Here is a 21,607-nt window from a genome sequence, read left to right on the forward strand (position 1 = left end):
ATTATTATTGTATGATTGAGTCAAAGCCAGGTGTGATTTCCCGCCAAAATGTAGAGGTCTTACAAAGTATTTACAGTATTGAAACAGGCCATTCGGCCCAGCTAGCCCAGGCTGGCATTAACACTCCCCATGAACCTCCTCCCACGCTTCTCTGTCTGACCCCATCACTATATCCTTCTGTTGCTTCCTGGCTGTTAATCCAGCTTGCTCAGACATTCAGCCATGTTATAATAATAATCTTATAATAATCTTTATTGTCACAAGTAGGCTTACATTAACACTGCAATATGTCCACCTCTCGCGCTCGTTGTGGTAGCGAGTTCCACATTCTTACCCCCTATCTTCGTGAAGAAGTTTCTCCTGAATTCCCGGTTGGATGTATCAGTGACAATTGTGTATTCATGTCCCCTAGTGCTGGTGTTGCCTGCAAATGGAAAATGCATTCTACATCCAAACTATTCAAACCTTTCATAATCTTAAACACCTCTGTTAGGTCAATCCTCCGTCTTCTCTTTTCTAGATAAAAGAATCCCAACTTACGAATGAAGGTACGAACATACAAATCAGGAGCAGGAGTCGGCCACTCGGCCGCTCGAGCCTGTTCCACCATTCAATAAGGCCATGGCTGATCTGATTGGGACCTCAACTCCATGTTCCTGCCTGCCCTCTGATAAATGTAACCTCTCCTTTCTTGTGTAATTCGAGTGAATTGTTTTTGCGTCTTCTGATTATAGTGTGCATTATTAACAGCCTTTTGGGTTCAGCTGGGGACGCACATGGAGAATGTGACCTTCTAGTTTGTGCAGCTTTCTAACAACACCAAATATATTCCCCATTAGGGGAAGTTAGCCCTCTCCTCAACTAAATACGCCTGACTTTTTTGTTCAAGAATTAACTTCAAAACAGAAGAAGTGTACGAAAAGCAGGGGCAGATGAATCACCGTGGATTTTGATCATTGCATTCTTTATTACAATTCCTGTGGAAGACCAGATTTGTCTGTGATGTGTGGTGAAAAGTCCTAGACAGCTGTTTCAAAAGATTCGTAGTCTATCGTTTGGATATAATATTAGCAGCAAGGATGGCATTTTCAATACCACACCTTCCAGGCAGTTCATGCAGTTTAAAGGTCAAAGTTTGACATGCACATTTTTCCACACTTACTAATATAACAAACTGCACAACAAAAGCAGCGACAAATATTAGTTTAGAATTTACAGCCTTCATGGGTAATAATAAACCCATCCTCGGTTTGACAGAGTGAGGCTGATTTCCTCGTGATGAATGAGTAAAGGTTATTTTTTTTCTCTATTAAAGCGCAGTCCTTTAAGCATTTCTGCAGTTAAGACATTTTTACAGCGTACTTCCAGCAGCACACATTGACTCTGCTGTACATTTTAGAACATGACAGTGTGAAGAATTCCCTTTCCCAAGTGTGCCTCAGTGGGGTAGCAGCACTTTTGCCCTTGGAATCATTGGATCGTAGAATGGTTAAAGCACAGGATGAGGCCATTCGGCCCTTCCAGTCAGAGGTTGCCGGTTCAAGTCCCACTCCAGAGACTCGAGCGCAACAATCTTGGCTGCTGCTCTGGCCCTAATACGGTGCTGTCCTTTGGATGGGACATCAAACCAAGGTGCTGTCAGCTCACTCGAGTGGGCATAGAAGATCCCACGACATTATTTGAAAGAAGAGCGGGGAGCTACTCTTTGGGCATGTTGAATGTACATGAGTCACATCAGACTTATTTATAAAATTATGTGTTGTAATGAGTACTCCATTATTGTCTGGGGAGTGATTTTCAGTGCATGAAGTGGTCAGATCACCTCTAACTTTCTGCGTCGCAATACAGCAGAGTGAAAATAGAATCTCAAAAGTAAATGGGGTTGTAATTGTAATGAGTAGTTTCAGTAGGGGTAAACGTAGGAACAAAAGTAAACCCTGAACCTCTCCGTCTCTCTGCCTCACGTTCCTCCATTAGGATGATCCTTTAAACCTCCCTCTTTTTCACCATGTTTTCATTCTTCTCCACGAATTATCTCCTTTTGTGGCTTAATATGAGTCAAAGCTTGACTCATAGCGTTCCTGTGAAACGTTGTACTTCATTAAAGGTGCCACATAAATGCAGGTTTTTGCTACTGTCTATGACAGCTGTCTTTACTGTTGGGAATAGTTTGGGCTGAGGGTACTGGTTCTGGTTGTGTATTAAATGCAGTATTTGATTTGTGATTGCTCATTATGCTGGATATTGTTATCTTGGGAAGTGCTGTGTATATTTACAATCCACTCGACACTCCAGGCCGTGTTTCAATGTACCGAGTTCACACTGTGTTCGCTCGGTGTACCTCTGTTCATGTTATTCAGACTGGCCATCAGCGACTTCATTCTACCGGCGTAGTAGTCACGAAGATTAAGCAAGGGTAGTTCAGCCAGACGCTCGTCAAATTCACAGCTCCTCATGGCGTTCTCGAGGTTCTTCTGACGCCGGTAGAAGTGCGAGAATTTGTTGAAGATGAGGGTGATGGGGAGCACGACCACCAGGATTCCAGCGAGAATGCAGGCAGAGGCTGTTAATTTGCCCCCGATACTAATGGGTACCACGTCCCCGTAGCCCACCGTGGTCATACTGACAGTGGCCCACCACCAGCAAGAGGGGATCGTGGCCAGACCAGAATTTTCTTCTTTCTCGATGGTGTAGACCACAACTGAGAAGACGGACACCCCGACTGAGAGGTACAGCAAGAGCAGTCCCACCTCTCTGTAGCTGTGCTTCAGGGTGGCTCCCAACGACCTCAGCCCTGTGGAGTGGCGAGCCAGTTTGAGGACGCGGAAGATCCTCATCAGCCGGAGCACCTGCACCACGCGGCCCAGGTTGACCAAGGCGGGACTGCTGTCCATGGCCAGGTTCACCAGCAGGGTCAAGTAAAAAGGCAGAAAGGACATCAGGTCGATGAGGTTTAAGGGCCGCTTGAAGAAGTGCCTCAAGCTCGGGGACACCAGCAATCTGGCCAGGAGCTCGAAAGTAAACCAGGCAATGCAAAAGTGTTCTGCAGTCTCAAAGTGGGGATCGTCTCTGCTGTTCCCCTCACTGTCCACCAGCTGGAATTCAGCCATACTGTTCAAACACATGATGGCAATGGAACCTAAAACCATCATGATAGACAGGGCGCTGTAACATCTACTCGCAATGTTGTAACCTGGGTTTTCTGACATCAACCAAAGACGTCTCCGGCAGTTGCCCAAGACCTGGCTGTCGTACTTTGAGGCATCCTTGTAGAAGGTTAAGACCTCGTCAAACGAGGAGGTGGTGCTGCCCTGGTCACTGGCTGTGTCCTCACCCTCGTCCTGATCTCCTGCGGCCTGGAAAGTGGCCCCGGAGCTGGGGGGCTCGATGGAGAACTGGCTGATGCCCCAGTACTCGATCTCCTGGCTGAAGGAGAAGATGCAAAGCCTGCCTACGGCCTGGAGCCTGCCCGTCTGGTAGAAGTTAAGGATGTGAGGGAAGAGGCTGGGGTTCCTGTCGAAGTAAAACTCCTTCTCCCGGTCGTCATAGTCATCGCAGAGCTGGAGGATCGACTCGGCCGTGTGGCACATCAGCAGCTTCGCCAGCCGGGTTTCGGGAAACCTGGACAGGGTTTGGTACCTCAACCGCCTCTTCAAACCCCCGACATTGACACTGATCTCACCATCACCCATTACCTCCTCCCCCTGCTCACCGGATTGAACCTCTTGCGCTGGACCAGTCATACTGGGAGCGAGGCCCGGAGCGGAGAGCACCTCCCTGTAATAGAGGAGGAATACAGTCAAATTTAACATAGTACCAGAACTGGTGCCATTGGGAGGGGTGGTGGGCTGAGGGGCAGTGCACCCAGGGGTGTTGGGAATGGGGGGGGGGTGCTGCTGGGGGTGTGCACTTGCAGCCTGGGATGGGGGGTGCTGTCCTGGGGTGGGGGCTGGGGGGGAGAGTGCAGTGTAGGGGTGGAGGGGGGAAGGTGCAGTGCAGGGGGGGGTAAGTGCAGGGGGGGATCAGTGCAGAGGGGGGTCAGTGCGGGGGGGGGGGTCAGTGCAGGGGGGGGTCAGTGCAGGGGGGGGTCAGTGCAGGGGGGGGTCAGTGCAGGGGGGGTCAGTGCAGGGGGGGTCAGTGCAGAGGGGGGTCAGTGCGGGGGGGTCAGTGCAGGGGGGGTCAGTGCGGGGGGGGGTCAGTGCAGAGGGGGGTTAGTGCAGGGGGGGGTCAGTGCAGGGGGGGTCAGTGCAGGGGGGGTCAGTGCAGGGGGGGTCAGTGCAGGGGGGTCAGTGCAGGGGGGGTCAGTGCAGGGGGGGTCAGTGCAGGGGGGGTCAGTGAGGGGGGGTCAGTGCAGGGGGGTCAGTGCAGGGGGGGTCAGTGCAGGGAGGGTCAGTGCAGGGAGGGTCAGTGCAGGGGGGGTGAGTGCAGGGGGGGCAGTGCGGGGGGGGTCAGTGCAGGGGGGGTCAGTGCAGGGGGGTCAGTGCAGGGGGGGTCAGTGTAGGGGGGGTCAGTGCAGGGGGGGTCAGTGCAGGGGGGGTCAGTGCAGGGGGGGTCAGTGCAGGGGGGGGTCAGTGCAGGGGGGGGTCAGTGCAGGGGGGTGTCAGTGCAGGGGGGTGTCAGTGCGGGGGGGGGGTCAGTGCAGGGGGGGGTCAGTGCAGGGGGGGTCAGTGCAGGGGGGTGTCAGTGCAGGGTGGTGTCAGTGCGGGGGGGGGGTCAGTGCAGGGGGGGGTCAGTGCAGGTGGGGGTCAGTGCGGGGGGGGGGTCAGTGCAGGGGGGTGACAGTGCAGGGGGAGGGTCAGTGCGGGGGGGGGGGTCAGTATAACTCAGAGATGTTTTAATCTTTGATGTGATGTGGGTTTCCTGCATCTGTTGATGGGCAGGCCGGGGCAACAGGAAAGGGGTAAAGAATTGATGGATGGGGTGAGAGTTGGTGGGACGTTTGGGGGAAGGGGAAATCACCCAGAAGGGGTGATAGACTCCGGGTTCAAACCAAGGGGAGCTCTTTCTCTTTCACTCATTCCCTCTCTCTCTCACTCCCCCATTTCCTCACTCACACACTCACACTTTCTGTTTCACTGCCACTCTATTTCCCTCTCATTCTCCCCTCTCTCTCATATACCCCCCTCTCACACATATACACCCTCTGTCTCCCACCTGTACCCCCTCTCTCTCCCACATATACCCCCTCTCTCTAATGTGCACCCTCTCTCTCATATGCACCCTCTCTCTCCCACCTGTAACCCCCTCTCTCCCACAAATACCCCCTCTCTCTCTATATATATATACGCCCTCTCACTCCCTCATATACTCCTTCACACACACTCTCATTCGCTCTCTCTCACACACACGCTCATTCCCTCTCTCTCACACACTCTCATTCCCTCTCTCACACACCGTCATTCCCTCTCTCACACACACCCTCATTCCCTCTCTCTCACACACACTCTCATTCCCTCTCTCACACACACCCTCATTCCCTCTCCCACGCACACTCTCATTCCCTCTCTCACACACTCTCTCATTCCCTCTCTCACACACACTCTCATTCCCTCTCTCTCACACACACTCATTCCCTCTCTCTCACACACACTCTTTCCCTCTCTCTCACACACACTCTCATTCCCTCTCTCACACACACTCTCATTGCCTCTCTCACACACACACTCTCATTCCCTCTCTCTCGCACACTCTCATTCCCTCTCTCACACACACCCTCATTCCCTCTCTCTCACACACACTCTCATTCCCTCTCTCACACACACCGTCATTCCCTCTCTCTCACACACACTCTCATACCCTCTCTCTCACACACACTCTCAAAGAACAAAGAACAAAGAAATGTACAGCACAGGAACAGGCCCTTCGGCCCTCCAAGCCCGTGCCGACCATGCTGCCCGACTAAACTACAATCTTCTACACTTCCTGGGTCCGTATCCCTCTATTCCCATCCTATTCATGTATTTGTCAAGATGCCCCTTAAATGTCACTATCGTCCCTGCTTCCACCACCTCCTCCGGTAGCGAGTTCCAGGCACCCACTACCCTCTGCGTAAAAAACTTGCCTCGTACATCTACTCTAAATCTTGCCCCTCTTACCTTAAACCTATGCCCCCTAGTAATTGACCCCTCTACCCTGGGGAAAAGCCTCTGACTATCCACTCTGTCTATGCCCCTCATAATTTTGTATACCTCTATCAGGTCTCCCCTCAACCTCCTTCGTTCCAGTGAGAACAAACCGAGTTTATTCAACCGCTCCTCATAGCTAATGCCCCCCATACCAGGCAACATTCTGGTAAATCTCTTCTGCACCCTCTCTAAAGCCTCCACATCCTTCTGGTAGTGTGGCGACCAGAATTGAACACTATACTCCAAGTGTGGCCTAACTAAGGTTCTATACAGCTGCAACATGACTTGCCAATTCTTATACTCAATGCCCCGGCCAATGAAGGCAAGCATGCAGTATGCCTTCTTGACTACCTTCTCCACCTGTGTAGCCCCTTTCAGTGATCTGTGGACCTGTACTCCTAGATCTCTCTGACTTTCAATACTCTTGAGGGTTCTACCATTCACTGTATATTCCCTACCTGCATTAGACCTTCCAAAATGCATTACCTCACATTTGTCCGGATTTAACTCCATCTGCCATCTCTCCGCCCAAGTCTCCAAACAATCTAAATCCTGCTGTATCCTCCGACAGTCCTCATCGCTATCCGCAATTCCACCAACCTTTGTGTCGTCTGCAAACTTACTAATCAGACCAGTTACATTTTCCTCCAAATCATTTATATATACTACAAAGAGCAAAGGTCCCAGCACTGATCCCTGTGGAACACCACTGGTCACAGCCCTCCAATTAGAAAAGCATCCTTCCATTGCTACTCTCTGCCTTCTATGGCCTAGCCAGTTCTGTATCCACCTTGCCAGCTCACCCCTGATCCCGTGTGACTTCACCTTTTGTACTAGTCTACCATGAGGGACCTTGTCAAAGGCCTTACTGAAGTCCATATAGACAACATCCACTGCCCTACCTGCATCAATCATCTTTGTGACCTCCTCGAAAAACTCTATCAAGTTAGTGAGACACGACCTTCCCTTCACAAAACCGTGCTGCCTCTCACTAATACGTCCATTTGCTTCCAAATGGGAGTAGATCCTGTCTCGAAGAATTCTCTCCAGTAATTTCCCTACCACTGAAGTAAGGCTCACCGACCTGTAGTTCCCGGGATTATCCTTGCTACCCTTCTTAAACAGAGGAACAACATTGGCTATTCTCCAGTCCTCCGGGACATCCCCGGAAGACAGCGAGGATCCAAAGACTTCTGTCAAGGCCTCAGCAATTTCCTCTCCAGCCTCCTTCAGTATTCTGGGGTAGATTCCATCAGGCCCTGGGGATTTATCTACCTTAATATTTTTTAAGACACCCAACACCTCATCTTTTTGGATCTCAATGTGACCCAGGCTATCTACACACCCTTCTCCAGACTCAACATCTACCAATTTCTTCTCTTTGGTGAATACTGATGCAAAGTATTCATTTAGTACCTTGCCCATTTCCTCTGGCTCCACACATAGATTCCCTTGCCTATCCTTCAGTGGGCCAACCCTTTCCCTGGCTACCCTCTTGCATTTTATGTACGTGTAAAAAGCCTTGGGATTTTCCTTAACCCTATTTGCCAATGACTTTTCGTGACCGCTTCTAGCCCTCCTGACTCCTTGGTTAAGTTCCTTCCTACTTTCCTTATATTCCACGCAGGCTTCGTCTGTTCCCAGCCTTTTAGCCCTGACAAATGCCTCCTTTTTCTTTTTGACGAGGCCTACAATATCTCTCGTCATCCAAGGTTCCCGAAAATTGCCGTATTTATCCTTCTTCCTCACAGGAACATGCCGGTCCTGAATTCCTTTCAACTGCCACTTGAAAGCCTCCCACATGTCAGATGTTGATTTGCCCTCAAACATCCGCCCCCAATCTATGTTCTTCAGTTCCCGCCTAATATTGTTATAATTAGCCTTCCCCCAATTTAGCACATTCATCCTAGGACCACTCTTATCCTTGTCCACCAGTACTTTAAAACTTACTGAATTGTGGTCACTGTTACCGAAATGCTCCCCTACTGAAACATCTACCACCTGGCCGGGCTCATTCCCCAATACCAGGTCCAGTACCACCCCTTCCCTAGTTGGACTGTCTACATATTGCTGTAAGAAGCCCTCCTGGATGCTCCTTACAAACTCCGCCCCGTCTAAGCCCCTGGCACTATGTGAGTCCCAGCCAATATTGGGGAACTTGAAGTCTCCCATCACCACAACCCTGTTGTTTTTACTCTTTTCCAAAACCTGTCTACCTATCTGCTCCTCTATCTCCCGCTGGCTGTTGGGAGGCCTGTAGTAAACCCCCAACATTGTGACTGCACCCTTCTTATTCCTGATCTCTACCCATATAGCCTCACTGCCCTCTGAGGTGTCCTCGCGCAGTACAGCTGTGATATTCTCCCGAACCAGTAGCGCAACTCCGCCTCCCCTTTTACATCCCCCTCTATCCCGCCTGAAACATTTAAATCCTGGAACGTTTAGCTGCCAATCCTGCCCTTCCCTCAACCAGGTCTCTGTAATGGCAACAACATCATAGTTCCAAGTACTAATCCAAGCTCTAAGTTCATCTGCCTTATCCGTAATACTTCTTGCATTAAAACATATGCACTTCAGGCCACCAGACCCGCTGTGTTCAGCAACTTCTCCCTGTCTGCTCCGCCTCAGAGCCACACTGTCCCTATTCCCTAGTTCTCCCTCAATGCTCTCACCTTCTGACCTATTGCTCCCGTGCCCACCCCCCTGCCATACTAGTTTAAACCCTCCCGTGTGACACTAGCAAACCTCGCGGCCAGGATATTTATGCCTTTCCGGTTTAGATGCAACCCGTCCTTCTTATACAGGTCACACCTGCCCCGGAAGAGCTCCCAGTGGTCCAGATAACGGAAACCCTCCCTCCTACACCAGCTGTTTAGCCACGTGTTTAGCTGCTCTATCTTCCTATTTCTAGCCTCACTGGCACGTGGCACAGGGAGTAATCCCGAGATTACAACCCTCGAGGTCCTGTCTTTTAACTTTCTGCCTAGCTCCCTGAACTCCTGCTGCAGGACCTCATGCCCCTTCCTGCCTATGTCGTTAGTACCAATATGTACAACGACCTCTGCCTGTTTGCCCTCCCCCTTCAGGATGCCCTCTACCGGTTCGGAGACATCCTGGACCCTGGCACCAGGGAGGCAACATACCATCCTGGAGTCTCTTTCACGTCCACAGAAGCGCCTATCTGTGCCCCTGACTATAGAGTCCCCTATTACTATTACTCTTCTGCGCTTTGACCCTCCCTTCTGAACACCAGAGCCAGCCGTGGTGCCACTGCTCTGGCTGCTGCTGTTTTCCCCTGATAGGCTATTCCCCCCGACAGTATCCAAAGGGTTAACCTGTTCGAGAGGGGGACAACTACAGGGGATTCCTGCACTGACTGCCTGCCCTTTCTGGTGGTCACCCATTTCTCTGCCTGCACCTTGGGCGTGACCACATTTACATAACTGCGATCTATGACGCTTTCCGCCACCTGCATGCTCCTAAGTGCATCCAATTGCTGCTCCAACCGAACCATGCGGTCTGTGAGGAGCTCCAGTTGGGTGCACCTTCTGCAGATGAAGCCATCTGGGACGCTGGAAGCCTCCCGGACCTGCCACATCTCACAGTCAGAGCACTGCACCCCTCTAACTGACATTGCGTCAATTAATTAAAATTAAAATTTAAAATTTAAAAAAAATATATATTTTTTTAAATTTCAAAGTTACTGTGAACTATCTGTTTCCTAGCACTAGATTTCTAATAGAAATGCGAAAGCTAAATATAGTACTCTCCGATCTCTGGCTTAGATATCCCTCTAAATTATAATTAAGTAATTATGTTTAATTAGTTACCAATGCTTAATTTTTAAATTTAGTGTATATTCCTAACCAGCCACTCAGGCCACAGCTTTTCTGTGATGTCACTTCAGTTTCCCCCCGACACACACAATTTGAAAAAGGTATAAAAGTAAAAATGAGTAAAAATCACTTACTTACCTTCTTACCCTCTGAGTGTCTTATAAGTTCTCAGGTTCTCGCCCTGACAGAGACTGCTCCTCCACCTCCTCTCTCACACACACCCTCATTCCCTCTATCACACACACCCTCATTCCCTCTCTCTCACACAAATTCTCATTCCCTCTCTCTCACACACACTCTCATTCCCTCTCTCACACACACTCTCATTCCCTCTCTCACACACACACTCTCATTCACTCTCTCACACACACTCTCATTCCCCCTCACACACACACACTCTCATTCCGGCTCAGACACACTCTCATTCCCTCTCTCTCACACACGCTCTCATTCCCTCTCTCTGACACACACCCTCATTCCCTCTCTCTCACACACACTCTCATTCCCTCTCTCACACACACTCTCATTCCCTCTCTCACACACACTCTCATTCCCCCTCTCACACACACACCCTCATTCCCTCTCTCACACACACTCTCATTCCCTCTCTCACACACACTCTCATTCCCTCGCACACACACTATCATTCCCTCTCTCACACACACTCTCATTCCCTCTCTCACACACACACTCTCATTCCCTCTCTCACACACACTCTCATTCCCCGTCTCACACACACACCCTCATTCCCTCTCTCACACACACTCTCATTCCCTCTCTCACAATCACACTCTCCCTCGCACACACACTATCATTTCCTCTCTCACACACACTCCCATTCCCTCTCTCACACACACACTCTCATTCCCTCTCTCACAAACACTCTCATTCCCTCTCTCACACACACACTCTCATTCCCTCTCTCACACACACCCTCATTCCCTCTCTCTCACACAAATTCTCATTCCCTCTCTCTCACACACACTCTCATTCCCTCTCTCTCACACACACTCTCATTCCCTCTCTCACATACACTCTCATTCCCTCTCTCACACACACACCCTCATTCCCTCTCTCACACACACACTCATTCCCTCTCTCTCTCACACACTCTCATTCCCCCTCTCTCACACACACCCTCATTCCCTCTCTCACACACACTCATTCTCTCTCTCACACACACCCTCATTCCCTCTCTCACACACACTCTCATTCCCTCTCTCACACAGACCCTCATTCCCTCTCTCACACACTCTCTCATTCCCTCTCTCACGCACACACTCTCATTCACTCTCTCACACAGACACTCTCATTCCCGCTCAGACACACACTCTCATTCCCTCTCTCTCACACACACTCTCATTCCCTCTCTCTCACACACACCCTCATTCCATCTCTCTCACACACACTCTCATTCCCTCTCTCACACACACTCTCATTCCCTCTCTCACACACACTCTCATTCCCCCTCTCACACGCACACCCTCATTCCCTCTCTCACACACACTCTCATTCCCTCTCTCACACACACTCTCATTCCCTCGCACACACACTATCATTCCCTCTCACACACACTCTCATTCCCTCTCTCACACACACACTCTCATGCCCCCTCTCTCTCACACACCCTCATCCCTCTCTCACACACACTCTCATTCCCTCTCTCACAATCACACTCTCCCTCGCACACACACTATCATTCCCTCTCTCACACACACTCTCATTCCCTCTCTCACACACACTCTCATTCCCTCTCTCTCACACACACTCTCATTCCCTCTCTCTCACACACACTCTCATTCCCTCTCTCACACACACTCTCATTCCCTCTCTCACACACACTCTCATTCCCCGTCTCACACACACACCCTCATTCCCTCTCTCACACACTCTCATTCCCTCTCTCACAATCACACTCTCCCTCGCACACACACTATCATTCCCTCTCTCACACACACTCCCATTCCCTCTCTCACACACACTCTCGTTCCCTCTCTCACACACACTCTCATTCCCTCTCTCACACACACTCTCATTCCCTCTCTCACACACACACCCTCATTCCCTCTCTCACACACTCTCATTCCCTCTCTCACACACACTCTCATTCCCTCTCAGACACACACACTCTCATTCCCTCTCACACACACACCCTCATTCCCTCTCTCTCACACACACTCCCATTCCCTCTCTCTCACACACACTCTCATTCCCTCTCACACACACACCCTCATTCCCTCTCTCTCACACATACTCTCAATCCCTCTCTCACACACACTCTCATTCCCCCTCTCTCACACACACACTCTCATTCCCTCTCTCTGACACACCCTCATTCCCTCTCTCACACACAACCTCCTTCCCTCTCTCTCACACACACTTATTCCCCCTCTCACACACACTCTCACACAAACTCTCATTCCTGTGGTGGTATGTATTAGGGGTCATGTGGGACTGTGATGCCGTGATGCTATTGGCTGACAGATCCCGGGTCCTGGTTGGCTGCCGACTCCTGGTTCCGCCCTGAAGGCGGAGTATAAGAACCCGAGCTTCTCCCCGCAGCTTCATTCTGTTGCTGAGCTGCTGGGGACAAGCATCGCTTAATAAAGCCTGAATCGACTTCATCACTTCTTGTCTCTCGTAAGTCATTGTGCGCTACAATTTATTAAGCGAGCTTAAAAGACTATGGAGCTCCGGATCGCCCCGGAATGCCTGCGGATCAGCCCCCACGCAGCGAACTCGGCAGCAGTATTTAAACACTGGCAAGCATGCTTTGAAGGCTACCTCCGAACGGCCCCCGGCCGGATCACAGAAGACCAGAAAATGCAGGTCCTGCATTCGAGGGTAAGCCCGGAAATTTACCCTCTCATAGAAGACGCAGAGGATTTCCCGACGGCGTTCGCATTGCTGAAGAGCATCTACGTTCGGCCCGTTAACCAGGTTTACGCGCGCCACCAACTCGCGACGAGACGGCAAAGTCCCGGAGAATCGCTAGAGGAATTCTACGCCGCGCTGCTAATTTTGGGACGGGGCTGCAGCTGCCCGCCGGTAAACGCGACTGAACACACGGACCTGCTAATTCACGATGCATTTGTGGCAGGTATGAACTCTCCCCAAATCCGCCAAAGACTTTTAGAAAGAGAGTCGCTAGGACTCTCAGAGGCACGGGCCCTTGCAGCTTCCCTAGATGTGGCCTCGCAAAATGCCCGCGCCTATGGCCCCGACCGCACGGCAGCCCCTTGGGCTCCGTGGACCCCGGCGCGACAAACTCCCCCCCCCCCCCCCTCGCAAGCTTGCGCGGTTAAAGCGCCAGACCATCCCGGGGGGGGCCCGCTGCTATTTCTGCGGACAAGCAAAACACCCCCGGCAGTGCTGCCCGGCCCGTGCAGCTATTTGTAAAAGCTGCGGCAAGAAGGGCCATTACGCGGCAGTGTGCCGGTCCCGGGGGTGAAGATCCCCGGAGAAGAACGAGCCCAGCACATCCCAAACGCTCCCCAACCCCCCCCCCAGCGCCCCATGTGCGACCCGCGGGCGCCACCATTTTGGGTTCCGGGCACCACGAGGGGGGGATGGGCGCCGCCATCTTGTGACCCCCCAGCCACGTGCGATTCATGGGGGTGGCCATTTTGTCCACCCCCGACCACGTGCGATCCATGGGGGCGGCCATTTTGTCCACCCCGGCCGCGTGCGATTCATGGACACCACCATCTTGGTTGACAACAAAGGACCCCAGCATCGACGGCTCCACGGGGTCCGAAGAAGACGCCGCGACACTACTAACACGAGTGGCTTCGGTGACACTGGATCAATCGCGGCCCCGGACGCTCCAGACGACAACAACAACTGTGCTGGTCAACGGATACAAGGCGCCATGCCTGATCGACTCCGGGAGCACCGAAAGTTTCATCCACCCCGACACGGTAAGACGCTGTTTTCTGACCATCCATCCAAGCACGCAAAAGATTTCCCTAGCTGCAGGATCCCACTCCGTAGAGATCAAAGGGTTCTGCATCGCGAACCTAACGGTGCAAGGGAGGGAGTTTAAGAACTCCAGGCTCTACGTCCTTCCCCAACTCTGCGTGCCCACATTACTGGGATTAGATTTCCAGTGGAACCTGCAGAGCCTAACATTCCAATTCGGCGGCCCAATACCCAACTCACTATCTGCAGCCTCGCAACTCAAGGTTGAACCGCCGTCCTTGTTTGCAAACCTCACCCCGTATTGCAAACCCGTCACCACTAGGAGCAGACGGTACAGCGCCCAGGACCGGATATTTATTCGGTCTGAAGTCCAGCGGTTGCTGAAGGAAGGCATAATCCAGGCCAGCAATAGTCCCTGGAGAGCCCAGGTGGTAGTAGTAAAGACCGGGGAGAAGCAAAGGATGGTCATAGACTATAGCCAGACCATCAACAGGTACACGCAGCTAGATGCATACCCTCTCCCCCGCATATCCGACATGGTCAATCGGATTGCTCAGTATAAGGTCTTCTCCACCGTGGACCTCAAGTCCGCCTACCACCAGCTCCCCATCCGCCCAGGTGACCGCAAGTACACCGCCTTCGAGGCAGACGGGCGTCTATACCACTTCCTAAGGGTCCCATTTGGTGTCACAAACGGGGTCTCGGTCTTCCAATGGGAGATGGACCGAATGGTTGACCAGCACAGGTTGCAGGCCACGTTCCCGTATCTCGACAACGTAACCATCTGCGGCCACGATCAGCAGGACCACGACGCCAACCTCCAAAAGTTCCTCCAGACCGCTAACGCCCTGAACCTCACATACAACGAGGAAAAGTGCGTTTTTAGCACAAACCGGTTGGCCATCCTAGGATACGTAGTGCGCAATGGGATAATAGGCCCCGACCCCGAACGCATGCGCCCCCTTATGGAATTCCCCCTCCCCCACTGCTCCAAAGCCCTGAAACGTTGCCTGGGTTTCTTTTCATATTACGCCCAGTGGGTCCCCCAGTATGCAGACAAGGCCCGCCCGCTAATACAGTCCACTACCTTCCCCCTGTCGACAGAGGCTCGCCAGGCCTTCAGCCGCATCAAAGCGGATATCGCAAAGGCCACGATGTGCGCCATCGACGAGTCCCTCCCCTTCCAGGTCGAGAGCGACGCATCCGACGTAGCTCTAGCGGCCACCCTTAACCAAGCGGGCAGACCCGTGGCCTTTTTCTCCCGGACCCTCTACGCCTCAGAAATCCGCCACTCCTCAGTGGAAAAGGAAGCCCAAGCCATAGTGGAAGCTGTGCGACATTGGAGGCATTACCTGGCCGGCAGGAGATTCACTCTCCTCACCGACCAACGGTCGGTAGCCTTCATGTTCGATAATGCACAGCGGGGCAAAATTTAAAATGACAAGATCTTAAGGTGCTGGATCGAGCTCTCCACCTTCAACTATGAGATCTTGTATCGTCCCGGAAAGCTGAACGAGCCGTCCGATGCCCTATCCCGCGGCACATGCGCCAATGCACAAATAGACCGCCTCCAAGCCCTCCACGAGGACCTCTGCCACCCGGGGGTCACTCGATTCTACCATTTCGTAAAGTCCCGCAACCTCCCCTACTCTGTGGAGGAGGTCCGTACTGTCACCAGGAACTGCCACATCTGCGCAGAGTGCAAACCGCACTTTTCCAGGCCGGATAGAGCGCACCTGATCAAGGCTTCCCGCCCCTTTGAACGCCTCAGTTTGGATTTCAAAGGGCCCCTCCCCTCCACCGACCGCAACGCATACTTCCTGAACGTGGTGGACGTGTACTCTCGTGTCCCCTTCGCCATCCCCTGCCCCGATATGACAGCGGCCACAGTCATTAAAGCCCTTGGCACCATATTCACACTGTTCGGTTGCCCCGTGTATATCCATAGCGACAGGGGGTCCTCCTTCATGAGTGACGAGCTGCGCCAGTTCCTGCTCAGCAAGGGCATAGCCTCGAGCAGGATGACCAGCTACAACCCTACAACCCCCGGGGGAACGGGCAAGTAGAGAGGGAGAGCGGCACAGTCTGGAAGACCGTCCTACTGGCCCTACGGTCCAGGGATCTCCCAGTTTCCCGGTGACAGGAGGTCCTCCCGGACGCTCTCCACTCCATCCGGTCGCTGCTGTGTACCACTACTAACCAAACGCCCCACGAGCGCCTTCTTGTTTTCCCCAGGAAGTCCTCCTCTGGAACGTCGCTGCCGACCTGGCTGGCGGCCCCAGGACCCATCTTGCTCCGGAAACATGTGCGGGCACACAAATCGGACCCGTTGGTCGAGAGGGTTCACGTTCTCCACGCGAACCCGCAGTACGCCTACGTGGCGTACAGCGACGGCCGACAGGACACGGTCTCCCTGCGGGACCTGGCGCCCACCGGCAACACACACACACCCTCGACACCGATCATCCCTTCCCTACTCTCTCACACACACTCTCATTCCCTCTCTCTCTCACACTCTCATTCCCTCTCTGACATACACTCTCATTCCCTCTCTCTCTCACACACACTCATTCCCTCTCTCACGCACACACTCCCTCTCTCACACTGTGGTGGTATGTATTTGGGGTAATACGGTACACCATGAATGCCGAGGAGCTATTGGAGGACAGAAGCTGTGTCCCGATTGGATCTGCCGCCTACTGGGCTCCACCCAGATAGGAGGTGTATGAGAACCCAGTTTACTCCCCGCAGCTGCATTCTGTGACTGAGCTGCTGGGGAACAAGTCTGAACAAGTCTGCTCAATAAAGCCTCTATTGAAGTTCTCTACGTCTCGCCTCGTGTGTGATCGATGGTGCGACACACACACACTCTCATTCCCTCTCACACACACACTCTCATTCCCTCTCTCTCACACACACTCTCATTCCCTCTCTCACACACACACTCTCATTCCCTCTCTCACACACACACTCCCATTCCCTCTCTCTCACACACACTCCCATTCCCTCTCACATACACTCTCATTCCCTCTCACATACACTCTCATTCCCTCTCTCTCACACACACTCTCATTCCCTCTCTGACACACACCCTCATTCCCTCTCTCTCACACACACTCTCATTCCCTCTCTCACACACTCTCATTCCCTCTCCCACACACCCACTCTCATTTCCTCTCTCCACACACACTCTCATTCCCTCTCACATACACTCTCATTCCCTCTCACATACACCCACATTCTCTCTCTCTCTCTCACACACCCTCATTCCCTCTCTCACACACAGCCTCCTTCCCACTCTCTCACACACACTCTCATTCCCCCTCTCACACACACTCTCATTCCCTGTCTCACGCACACTCTCATTCGCTCTCTCTCTCACACACTCTCATTTTCTCTCACACACACACTCTCATTCCCTCCCTCATGCACACACTCTCATTCCTTCTCTCACAGACACTCTCATTCCCTCTCTCACACACACTCTCATTCCCTCTCTCACACACACACTCTCATTTCCTCTCTCACACATTCCTTCATTCCGTCTCTCTCACACACACTCTCATTCCTTCCCTCACACACACTCTCATTCCCTCTCACATACACTCTCATTCCCTCTCTCTCACACACACTCTCATTCCCTCTCACATACACTCTCATTCCCTCTCTCTCACACACACTCTCATTCCCTCTCTCACACACACTCTCATTCCCTCTCTCACACACAACCTCCTTCCCTCTCTCTCACACACACTCTCATTCCCCCTCTCTCACACACTCTCATTCCCTCTCTCTAACACACTCTCATTCTCACACACACACACACACTCATTCCTTCTCTCACACACACTCATTCCCTCTCACACACACACACACACTCTCAGTCCGTCTCTCTCACACACACTCTCATTCCCTCTCTCACACACACACTCTCATTCCCTCTCACACACACACTCTCAGTCCCTCTCTCACACACACACTCTCATTCCCTCTCACACATAAACTCTGAATCCCTCTCACACACACACTCTCATTCCCTATCACACAAACTCTGATTCCCTCTCACACACTCTCTCATTCCCTCTCACATACACACTCTCATTCCCTCTCACATACACACTCTCATTCCCTCTCTCTCACACACACTCATTCCCTCTCACACACACACTCTCATTCCCTCTCACACACACACTCTCATTCCCTCTCACACACACACTCTCATTCCCTCTCTCACACACACTCTCATTCCCTCTCACACACACATTCTCATTCCCTGTCTCTCACACACACTCTCATTCACTCCCTCACACACACTCTCATTCCCTCTCACACACACTCTCATTCCCTCTCACATACACACTCTCATTCCCTCTCTCTCACACACACTCATTCCCTCTCTCACATACAGCCTCATTCCCTCTCTCACATACACCCTCATTCCCTCTCTCACACACACTCTCATTCCCTCTCTCACACACACACATACTCGCATTCCCTCTCTCACACACACACACACTCGCATTCCCTCTCTCTCACACACACACACTCGCATTCCCACTCTCACACACACACTCATTCCCTCTCTCACACACACTCTCATTCGCTCTCTCTGACACACTCTCATTCCCTCTCTCTCTCACACACTCTCATTCCCTCTCACACACACACTCTCATTCCCTCTCTCACACACACTCTCATTCCCTCTCACACACACACTCTCATTCCCTCTCACACACACACTCTCATTCCCTCTCACACATAAACTCTGATTCCCTCTCACACACACACTCTCATTCCCTATCACACAAACTCTGATTCCCTCTCACATACACACTCTCATTCCCTCTCTCTCACACACACTCATTCCCTCTCTCTCACACACACACTCTCATTCCCTCTCACACACACACTCTCATTCCCTCTCACACACACACTCTCATTCCCTCTCTCACACACACTCTCATTCCTTCTCTCACAAACACTCTCATTCCCTCTCTCACACTGTCATTCCCTCTCTCAGACACACAAACTCATTACCTCTCACATGCACTCTCATTCCCTCTCTCACACACACACTACAATTCCCTCTCTCACACACACCCTCATTCCCTCTCTCACAAACACTCTCATTCCCTATCACACAAACTCTGATTCCCTCTCACACACTCTCTCATTCCCTCTCTCACACACACTCTCATTCCCTCTCTCTCACACACACTCTCATTCCCTCTCTCTCACACACACTCTCATTCCCTCTCACACACACACTCTCATTCCCTCTCACACACACACTCTCGTTCCCTCTCACACACACACTCCCATTCCCTCTCTCTCACACACACTCCCATTCCCTCTCTCACACACATTCTCATTCCCTCTCACATACACTCTCATTCCCTCTCTCTCACACACACTCTCATTCCCTCTCTGACACACACCCTCATTCCCTCTCTCTCACACCCACTCTCATTCCCTCTCTCACACACACTCTCATTCCCTCTCTCACACACACTCTCATTCCCTCTCTCACACACACTCTCATTCCCTCTCTCACACGCACTCTCATTCCCTCTCCCACACACCCACTCTCATTTCCTCTCTCCACACACACTCTCATTCCCTCTCTCACACGCACTCTCATTCCCTCTCCCACACACCCACTCTCATTTCCTCTCTCCACACCCACTCTCATTCCCCCTCTCACACACACTCTCATTCCCCCTCTCACACACACTCTCATTCCCCCTCTCACACACACTCTCATTCGCTCTCTCTCACACACACACTCTCATTCCCTCCCTCACGCACACACTCTCATTCCCTCTCTCTCACACACACTCTCATTCCCTCTCTCTCTCACACACACTCTCATTCCCTCTCTCACACACAACCTCCTTCCCTCTCTCTCACACACACTCTCATTCCCCCACTCTCTCACACGCACTCTCATTCCCTCTCCCACACACACACTCTCATTCTCTCTCTCTCACACACCCTCATTCCCTCTCTCACACACAGCCTCCTTCCCACTCTCTCACACACACTCTCATTCCCCCTCTCACACACACTCTCATTCCCTGTCTCACAGACACTCTCATTCGCTCTCTCTCTCACACACTCTCATTTTCTCTCACACACACACTCCCATTCCCTCCCGCATGCACACACTCTCATTTCCTCTCTCTCACACACTCTCATTCCCTCTCTCACACACACACTCTCATTCCCTCTCTCACACACACACTCCCATTCCCTCTCTCTCACACACACTCCCATTCCCTCTCACATACACTCTCATTCCCTCTCACATACACTCTCATTCCCTCTCTCTCACACACACTCTCATTCCCTCTCTGACACACACCCTCATTCCCTCTCTCTCACACACACTCTCATTCCCTCTCTCACACACTCTCATTCCCTCTCCCACACACCCACTCTCATTTCCTCTCTCCACACACACTCTCATTCCCTCTCACATACACTCTCATTCCCTCTCACATACACCCACATTCTCTCTCTCTCTCTCACACACCCTCATTCCCTCTCTCACACACAGCCTCCTTCCCACTCTCTCACACACACTCTCATTCCCCCTCTCACACACACTCTCATTCCCTGTCTCACGCACACTCTCATTCGCTCTCTCTCTCACACACTCTCATTTTCTCTCACACACACACTCTCATTCCCTCCCTCATGCACACACTCTCATTCCTTCTCTCACAGACACTCTCATTCCCTCTCTCACACACACTCTCATTCCCTCTCTCACACACACACTCTCATTTCCTCTCTCACACATTCCTTCATTCCGTCTCTCTCACACACACTCTCATTCCTTCCCTCACACACACTCTCATTCCCTCTCACATACACTCTCATTCCCTCTCTCTCACACACACTCTCATTCCCTCTCACATACACTCTCATTCCCTCTCTCTCACACACACTCTCATTCCCTCTCTCACACACACTCTCATTCCCTCTCTCACACACACTCTCATTCCCTCTCTCACACACACTCTCATTCCCTCTCTCTGACACACTCTCATTCCCTCTCTCTCTCACACACTCTCATTCCCTCTCACACACACACTCTCATTCCCTCTCTCACACACACTCTCATTCCCTCTCACACACACACTCTCATTCCCTCTCACACACACACTCTCATTCCCTCTCACACATAAACTCTGATTCCCTCTCACACACACACTCTCATTCCCTATCACACAAACTCTGATTCCCTCTCACATACACACTCTCATTCCCTCTCTCTCACACACACTCATTCCCTCTCTCTCACACACACACTCTCATTCCCTCTCACACACACACTCTCATTCCCTCTCACACACACACTCTCATTCCCTCTCTCACACACACTCTCATTCCTTCTCTCACAAACACTCTCATTCCCTCTCTCACACTGTCATTCCCTCTCTCAGACACACAAACTCATTACCTCTCACATGCACTCTCATTCCCTCTCTCACACACACACTACAATTCCCTCTCTCACACACACCCTCATTCCCTCTCTCACAAACACTCTCATTCCCTATCACACAAACTCTGATTCCCTCTCACACACTCTCTCATTCCCTCTCTCACACACACTCTCATTCCCTCTCTCTCACACACACTCTCATTCCCTCTCTCTCACACACACTCTCATTCCCTCTCACACACACACTCTCATTCCCTCTCACACACACACTC

General features: G+C 51.8%; 1 protein-coding gene across 2 annotated transcripts in view; it reads right to left on the reverse strand.

Moving 5' to 3' along the window:
• Nucleotides 1-947: 947 nt before the first annotated feature.
• The window catches only part of LOC140385861 (delayed-rectifier potassium channel regulatory subunit KCNS2-like), a 69,464-nt gene continuing 48,804 nt past the window's right edge, over nucleotides 948-21,607 (reverse strand). For both annotated transcript variants that reach the window (XM_072468461.1, XM_072468460.1), the window contains exon 2: nucleotides 948-3,777. In XM_072468461.1, the coding sequence (XP_072324562.1) occupies nucleotides 2,304-3,743 (1,440 nt within the window). In that variant the 5' untranslated portion in view covers nucleotides 3,744-3,777 and the 3' untranslated portion in view covers nucleotides 948-2,303. The remainder of the gene's footprint in view (nucleotides 3,778-21,607) is intronic.

Source organism: Scyliorhinus torazame, chromosome 11 (genome assembly GCF_047496885.1).
Source record: "Scyliorhinus torazame isolate Kashiwa2021f chromosome 11, sScyTor2.1, whole genome shotgun sequence".
NCBI lineage: Eukaryota > Metazoa > Chordata > Chondrichthyes > Carcharhiniformes > Scyliorhinidae > Scyliorhinus > Scyliorhinus torazame.